At 38.5% G+C, this 8,706-nt stretch overlaps 1 protein-coding gene across 1 annotated transcript; it reads left to right on the top strand.

Annotated features, from left to right (window-relative positions):
- Positions 1-3,228: 3,228 nt before the first annotated feature.
- Positions 3,229-3,564, top strand: LOC101674378 (60S ribosomal protein L32-like). Its single transcript, XM_045074339.1, has one exon. The coding sequence runs from the start codon at positions 3,229-3,231 to the stop codon at positions 3,562-3,564; it is 336 nt and encodes a 111-aa protein (XP_044930274.1).
- The last annotated feature ends 5,142 nt before the right edge of the window (positions 3,565-8,706 follow it).

Genomic DNA, 8,706 nt, shown 5'->3' with positions numbered 1-8,706 from the left:
CGATCTGAGGACTCTGGGATCATGACCTGAGCCAAAGGCGGACATTTAATGACTGAGCCACCCAGACACCCCCTCAAACATAACATTTCAGAAATGAGACTCCTGATCTTCTATTCCACTCATAGTCTTCCCAACCTGAGGAACACCGGGTTTATTCTTGAGTTACTTAGCCCCCAAATAACTTAAAATTCATCCTTAACATCTCATTCTCTCACCAAAAAAATCTTATAGGCCCTACCTTCAAATTATCTCCAGAATCTTACATCTTCTCATTATCTTTATTACTACTACTCTGGTCCAAACTAAAGTCACCTTTGGTTTGGACAAAGCAGTTTTCTGACTGGTCTTCCACCTTTCACCCATGTACTCAGAACTCAACTGCATTCTGGAGGGATCGCTCTGGTAGCTGTGTTAAAAAGAGCTATAGAGGAACAAAGATATTATCTTAAATTCTAAAGTTGAGAAAACCAAGGCTTAGACAGGTTGAATTGTTTGTTCAGGATCACATACTAATAAAATGTTAGAGACTGTTCTTTCTTTCTTTTTTTTTTTTTTTTAACCTTATACCCTTCACCATTGTGCTATACTTTCTTGATACGTAGGAGGCCCCTGCTTAAATGCTTTACCTGGTGCAGTCCTGGCTTACACATCTTGTCCTGGCATGATTTAACCGTGCCCTCCTTCAGCCCACAAATAAATCCTGTTCTGGGTGATAAACTACATGACATAGATAAATAGACGTAAAAATAAGTATATAGACTATGTCTCTTTATCTACCTATCTTTATATCTATATAGATAAAGAATATAGACAACATATAGCATATGTATTTTATCCTGTCAGTAAGCAGGAGTGGGACTAGGTGGATACAAATATAGATTATCCTACTTACTTTCATCAACATCAAGTATGATGAGTATCAGATTAATAATAACTCTCAGCTCTCTTCAGCTGCCAGAAAATTATTTGACTCTAAGAGATCAATTAGAAATGTCCCAAGGAAAAGATTCAGTGATTCTTGGTCAATGTTTCACTTTAGAATTCGCACATCCTCTTCTCTCACTTACCAGTGCTCATACACGTGAGTCTTCAACTCTGCCATTACCTTAGTCTTAGCCCCCGGTTCCTCTCTGCTATCATCTGATGGATATCTTAAATCAGATTTGCTGCCAACATCTTGACATGCCTGCAATCAAATATTACCTGACCCTCTAACCAGATCTCCCTTCAGACTTCCTCAGTCCTATGAATGAAGTTATCTATTACCCAGACTCAGACTACAAAGTCTTCTCCCATCTCCTCATTGGCTCTGCCCCACCCCGTTCACCGCATCCAGCCACCCAGGTTTATCAGTCATCAGCAGACGTTGTATCTATAGCACTGAAGAGCTATAAGAGCCTCTGCCTCTGCCCCTGCTCCCTAAAAAAGCTTTATTTGGAAAATCTTCCTCAAGCACTGCTGTAATTATAGCTTTCTTTTTCAAAGCACGCATTTTCCAGAGTCCAGCCCAACTTATAACTCCTTCAAAGAAACCTTCCACCCACAGAAAGGCATTTCTCCCTCCTTCAGATCTCTATCAAACCTCTTATCTGTACCAATTGCTCAACACTCTTACCACCTGGTACTGTTATCTTTTCTCTTTAATTAGAGTATGGCATTCCTGAGGCCCAGAGTCCTATCTCAGTTTTCTTTTTTTTTTTTAATCTCCCTCAAGTCTAATACATTGCTTGGTGCTGAATGTTTTCCCTGTTTGGTGGCAGGAAAGTTGAAGGACAGCCAAAGTAGACGAACTCTACACAAGACAACTTCAATTCAAAAACTAGGATTGGAGTAGACCTCTTGCAACATCTTTCCAATGTTCCTTAGAAACATTTCATCAAACTCCTCTGAGAAAAGAAGTTTCTCTTTAATTAATATATCTGAACAAACAGTTTTGAAGATGAAAATATATGCTTCACTTGCCCTAGGCAGCCCTGCTGGACTTTCTGATCGTCTTATGTATATTTTTCATTTATATATATCTTCATTCTGGAAATGCTGTCTGAATTTTGATTTCTCAAAAAACAAATGGGGATAAGTTGATTGAAAGAAAATAAATTTTGTGACATTCAATACACCTTCAGAGTAATGTGTCATTTAACTCCTCTATTTCTCTGAAACAGTCATTTAGAAAGCATTTTGGTAAAGCAGAAAGAGGACTAAATTGGGAAGGATCTGGCCACTTGATATAATGCATCTCACTCTTCTCTAACACTTACCACCATCTATTTTATTCTTCAAATATGTGTGTTTTGCTTCTTCTGTGTCCCCTTTGGACTAAAATGTGTTCTTCATGAGAGCAGAAACATTGTCTGTCTGCTTCTTCAATAGTCCTCGGGTGGTAAAACTTAGGTAAATCATTTAGCTTCCTTGAGTATTAGTTTCCTCATAGGTAAATTTTAAAGACTAAATTAAATAACCTCTAGTTTCTTTTTAATTTAATAATTTTATTATTATACAATATAATGAGAAGCATAAAATACAAGGCTTATTGGGGTTTATGGTGGCCAAAAACTCTTCAGTTGATTACTGCAGCTCTTCTAGCCAATTGGATATGTGCCATGAAATGTTTGCTTTTCCTGCTTAAAGCACAAAGAAACATAGCAACTAGTCTTATCACATAGATTGGTTATTTCTATTATTGCTTCCAGATTTCTCAAGGTTAAATCAGATTCTCTTAATGCCTGAGACACTTTAAAAGTTGACTCTCTCTTTAAGCCCACTGAGCTCCAACTTAATAGATCAAGTTAACTTCATTAAATGACCTCCAGTGGTTTATAGTTTTGAACTACCTTCTTTTTTTTTTTTAAATCTTTCCCATTATCAGTCATTGTCATCATTTTGCCCATTTGCAAAAGTAAAATGTTAGTGTCTATGTGACTAGGAAAATCAGATAATTAGAAATTCAAGTTTAGAGATAAATTAGTGAATGATTATTTACATTGCAAAATACTTCTTAATGCTCATCCTCCCAAAACATACTTATTATATAGTTGTCAACTCATGAGCTATCTTAAAATCTTTATGGAAGAATTCCATTCATAAAAAAGAAAGTCAGTTTAAACACAGCAATCAAAAGAAACAAGGAGACCATTGTAAACCATACTTCTGCTTCAGGTAAGAAGTTGCAAATGTTCTTTCTTCCTCCATGCTGCCTGCAGTGGTAGTAGCCCTCTCCTACTCAGCATCATGGCCACCCTCAGACCTCTAGTGAAGTTCAAGATTGTTAAAAAGAGGACCAAGAAGTTCATCCAGCACCAGCCCAACCAATATGTCAAAATTAAGTGCAGCTGGTGGAAATCCAGAGGCATTGACAAGAGGGTACACAGAAAATTCAAGGGCCAGATCTTGAGGCCCAACACTGGTTATGGGAGCAACAAGAAAGCAAAGTACATGGTGCCCAGTGGCTTCCACAAGTTCCTCGTCCACAATGTCAAGAAGCTTGAAGTGCTGCTGATACACAACAAATCTTACTATGCAGAGATTGCTCACAATGGTTCCTCTAAGAACCACATAGCTATATAGAAAGAGCCACTCAGCTGGCCATCAGAGTCACCAGTCCTGATGCCAGGCTGTGCAGGGAAGAAAATGAAGAGATAGCTTATGTGCATATCATATTTGTGATAATAAGACCATAGAACTATGAAAAACCAGAAGTTGCAATGTTGTCCTACATTTATAAAGTGAAAGATATACCATTAGGAAATCAAAAGTATGATTTGTGGGCTCACAGAGAGGGAATAAATGATTAATGGGGGACATGTGGATTCTCAAAGAATACCAACTTAAATTGACTTCATTTTTTGATAGGAGTAGATCAGAAGAATATTATAGGTGTGCAAGGATTTGAATTTTAGTGCTTCTAGATAGTTTTATTGAAAGCATGGTGAAATGTGAGCTGATAATCATACAGTTGAGTTGATTTCAGAACTGGCTGAATGGCCTACCAAAGGATGCCAATCAAAGCACAAATATCAATTTAGAGGGGTTTGATACCACAATCTGTCCACATCCTGTATGATGAAGACTTGGAAGATAAACGACATAAATAAATGAGTGGGTGGCAAAAAGCTAGCTGGAGTATGGAATTCATGGGACAACCAAGTAGCAATCCAAAGCGAATTCAATAGAGCTAAATCACACGATTAATTTTACATGAAAACTATACTGGTAAAAAATGCAAAGTAAAACAATAGTTAAAAAAAAAACAATAGTGAGATAGCACTTTATACCTCTTTAAAATGACTAAAACTTAAAGGGCTTACAGTAACTAGTGCTGGAAAAGATATGGAAAGCTGGAATTTTATACATTACTAGTGAGAGCATAAACCAGCACTACCACTTGGGGAAACTGTTTGACAGTATGTACTAAACAAAACAGCTATGTACCCTAAGACCCATCAGTTTTACTCCTAGATATGTAATCAACAGATATGAGTACGTATATCTTCCAGAAGACATGTACTGTAATTGTCATGGTAGCTTTATCCAAAAAGCCAAACAGTTGAATAGATAGGTAAATTGTCGTATAATTTATACTATGGAATGTTACATAACAATAAAAAGAATAATCTTTTGCCTTACTCAGCAATATAAATAAATCTCTCAGACACCAGGTGAGAACTGAAATTGCACAATTCCATTTACATGAAGTTCAACCATGCAAGATTAATTCATGGTAAATAGAAGCGAGAATAGTGGTTACATTTGGGGAGCTGCTGGCTGTGAGAGGACGTGAGAGAACCTCCCGGAATTCTGGAAAAATTCCATGTGTTGACCTGGGTGGCAGTTAGATTGACATTTATATCTACAGAAATTCAGATTAGTGCCTGTTACTACATCTAAATTATTCCTCCCTGAAAAGATCGTATATAAGAGCCTGGTGGTAGGTATTAAGGAGGGCATGTATTGCATGGAGCACTGGGTATGGTGCATAAACAATGAACTATGGATCACAAAATAAATAAATAAATAAACAAACAAACAAAACAAACAAATAAATAAATATATGTTATAGGTCCCCCCCCACACACAAAAAAGAACAGGAAATAGCACTTAGATTCAAATAAGCAACTCTACAGGATAGAGAAGAGGCCAGGCCATGCAAATGAAAATACTAGCGGGTTTTAGTGTATACACACACAATCTAGATACATGGCATGGATAAAAGGTAATGAGGTCTTAATATTCCTGAAATCGTGGTGTCAAGAACCAGGCCTTCTCTTCAATGTTTAGACTACACTCTGGGCATTGCGGTCATTTTCTTCTGAATTCTTTAAGGAGTACATCAACCAATTGGTATGCGTCCAGAAAAAAATAACCATATGTTGAACATATGTTGAACATCTGAGGAAAGTCTAAAAGAGCTAAGGCTTTTTAGCCTGGGGAGAAAAAAAGAAAAGACTTATAGGAAAGCTAGATTTATTCTACATGTTCTCAGAAGGCTGAAATGAAAATAATAGGCAGAAGTTGCAAGTAGGTTGATTTTGTTCTAACATAAAAAAGAGCTTTCTAAATAGCAGAATTGCTGACAAATTGCCCCAAGAGGTAATAAGCTGATCAGACAATGACCAGACATCGGCCCGTACACTAGTGGAAGGGCCTGTCACAGCCAGTGAGTTCAAGATGTCCTCTATGTTCACTCTGTATTCTAGTATCTTTCAAATCAACATTAGTGTCTATCTTGGGAAAATTTGGTAGGACTAAAGAAAATCCACAAGCTGCTTATTTTGCACAGAAAGTCACTAACTGGGGTGCTGGGTGCTCAGTCAGTTAGGCGTCTGCCTTCAGCTCAGGTCATGATCCCAGGATCCTGGGATGGAGCCCAACATTGGGCTCCCTGCTTGGCAGGGATCCTGCTTCTCCCTCTCCTCCCTCTGCCTGCAGCTCCCCCTGCTTGTGTGCTCTCGCTCTCTCACTCTCTTTCTCTGTCAAAAATAAATAAATAAATAAAATACTAAAAAAAGAAAGAAGGAAGGAAGGAAGGAAGGAAGGAAGGAAGAAAGTAGCCAAATGCATCTTTTCACCTCAACAAGAGAGGTTTCTCTTATCTGCAGTGTCAGTCACATTCAAAGGCTTCATTACTAGAAAAGCTCTCCTGAGTGGATAAAACACATTTCTGAGGATGGTAAAACAGAAGGGGAATCTCTTGATGACGGCTTTCCTGATTACCCATAATTTGAATTGTAACCATCTTTATATAAATTGCTTTCTATTTTTAGATTATTTCCTCAAGCTATATCCCACAATGTGAGTGATAACTGAGGAAAAGGGCACAAAATCAGTTTTATGGCTCTCACTGTAATTGGACAAAATGCGCTCCAGAGGAGTGATTGAAAAGTCACTAGCAACATAGGAATGTATCTATTCTCCCACACTGCCATTACCATTGGATGTTGCCACCATAACTCTTTTTTTAAAAATTTAATAAGTAATAGTAGAGCTTAGAGGTGTTTTCTTTAATATTTCTTTAATTTTAGGTTAGGCCAGACACTGAAAAGAATTCAAAGACTTTTTGAAGAGAGAAAGGGGAAAAAAAAAAAAAGGCCCTAAGCGATCCCACAGCCATCCCACACTGTTTGGTTTGTCAGGCTGCAGTTCAGTCTGTGTTCACTGCTCTGACAGGGACCTCCTCTGTTCTCACAAAGCCAAGTGGTTCCACGGGACAGCAAACATGCAACCGGCGCCATTTCCCTGGGCGCTAATTGCACATTACACTGGGGTGGTGCCGCTTTCTCATTAACGTGCTATACTTCATTTCAGGAAGAGTTTGTCTCTCTGTGCTTCTAGTAACGGTAAATTTTATACACAGACCCACAGCAGACAGGAGCCCCATGAAGAGTTCTTAGAAACTTAGATGTGCCAGTGGATGCCACTGAGAAGACTGCTATAAACCAAACAGGTCATTTCTGTGTGGTGAAATTTGGGAGTCACTTTTTCTTTTTTTCTTAGTTATTCTGTATTTTAAAATTTTTCCACAATGCACGTGGAGTACTTGTATAAATTTTCAAAAAAATCATCCTGATGGAAACAGTGACAAGTAGGAGGCGTATGAATAGAAGGAAAAAAATTATCTCTAAACTGTATTCCCTTTGTTCTTAATTTTTTTTTTTAAAGAAAAGACTCCCATAATAAGCTCCACTGATACATAACTTGTTAAAAGCCACAGATCAAGATGAAGCAAAGAGTGCAGACATGGAATCCAGCAAAGACTCAAAGATCACTGTAGAGGCACCTGCGTTTCTAAGTCAGGAGTCAGAAAAGAAAAGGAGGGATGTCCGTACGGGCCCGCTTCAAAGCCAGTCACACTGCGTTCTCTGCAAACGCTTTTCCGTTTGAGTCCCGAAAGGTTCTGAATGCCTAATTCATTGTGCATTACCAGGAAACACTAATAGGTAATCCAACAAAAGGAAAGTAGAGAATCTACAGGCACTTTGGCCTCATTATAGGCTACTTAATGACCCTTCTGTGTTTATATTTTCATATATGACTAGGCCTCAAGGGAATTTACAACTGGAGTTGGGGGGAAGATCCAAGAAGGGTCAGTGGGGTGTCCTCCCTAAGTTCTAAAAACTCAATACACTTCCCAAAGCTTGACTCAAGCCAGACTGAAGGCAAATACTGTTTCTTCCCCTACCCAGCCTATTAAGCCTGCACTTGTGAAACACGTAGCTTACAGACGCTTCCCTACTCACTACCTTAAATCTTCCGGGCACCTGCAACCAAGCCAGAACCCCACCCGAGGCAACTCCAATGAACCTTTGTTTTATACTAACAGAAATACCCATCTTTACTAATGTACACAGGGATATAATTATTAGGATTTACCTCTTATAAAATTAGGACTACAACTACTTTCAACTATAATTACTTAAATAAAAAGATCTGACATCTCAATTTAAAGTTCAAAATGTACATTCAAATCTTTTCTGAATGCTTTTTATAAAAATCATTTAACCTTATATACATATATACAGAGAGATGAAGAGAAAGAGAGAGAGCACACAGTATTTCTTTAACAAAAACAGTAGAGCTTTAAAGAGAGGTACTAATACATTCGGGGGTTAGATACTTAGAAAACATATGCAGAGTGTAAAAATTTTGAAATAAAACCAATACCTTTTAGAAAAGCCTTGAAAAAGAAATCTGATTCATAGAAATCCACAGATATGACCTTTGCAAAACGACTGAGTTGCATTCTCAAAATTTATTAAAGTTGTATAATGTACAGGGGCGCCTGAGTGGCTCAGTGGGTTAAAGCCTCTGCCTTCAGCTCAGGTCATGATCCCAGGGTCCTGGATCGAGCCCCACATCAGGCTCTCTGCTCCGTGGGGAGCCTGTTTCCTCCTCTCTCTCTCTGCCTGTTTGTGATCTCTGTCAAATAAATTAAAAAAAAAAAAAAAGAATAAGAAAAAAGTTGTATAATGTACAGCATAGGGGCCCTGGGATTTTACATGAGAGCAAGTTGGCTTCACCTGTTTCAGGTCCCAGGGCTCAAGATGGAAAAGATGACAGGAGGGGCCAGACTAAGCTGTGTCTGGAAGGGCAGGTCGTGAAGTCCTGGAAAGAGAGATGAGGTTTGGGGCACCTGGGTGGCTCAGGTTAAAACCTCTGCCTTTGGCTCAGGTCATGATTCTGGGGTCCTGGGATCAAGTCCCACATCAGGCT

This window comes from Mustela putorius, unplaced genomic scaffold, assembly GCF_011764305.1.
Source record: "Mustela putorius furo isolate JIRA1106 unplaced genomic scaffold, ASM1176430v1.1 tig00537335_pilon_pilon_pilon, whole genome shotgun sequence".
Lineage (NCBI taxonomy): Eukaryota > Metazoa > Chordata > Mammalia > Carnivora > Mustelidae > Mustela > Mustela putorius.
Note: the sequence above shows the minus strand (reverse complement) of the source record. Positions and strands in the feature narration are given on the sequence as shown.

Coding starts and splice junctions, on each gene's coding strand:
- LOC101674378 (XM_045074339.1), top strand. CDS start 3,229: ATGGCCACCCTCAGACCTCTAGTGAAGTTCAAGATTGTTAAAAAGAGG.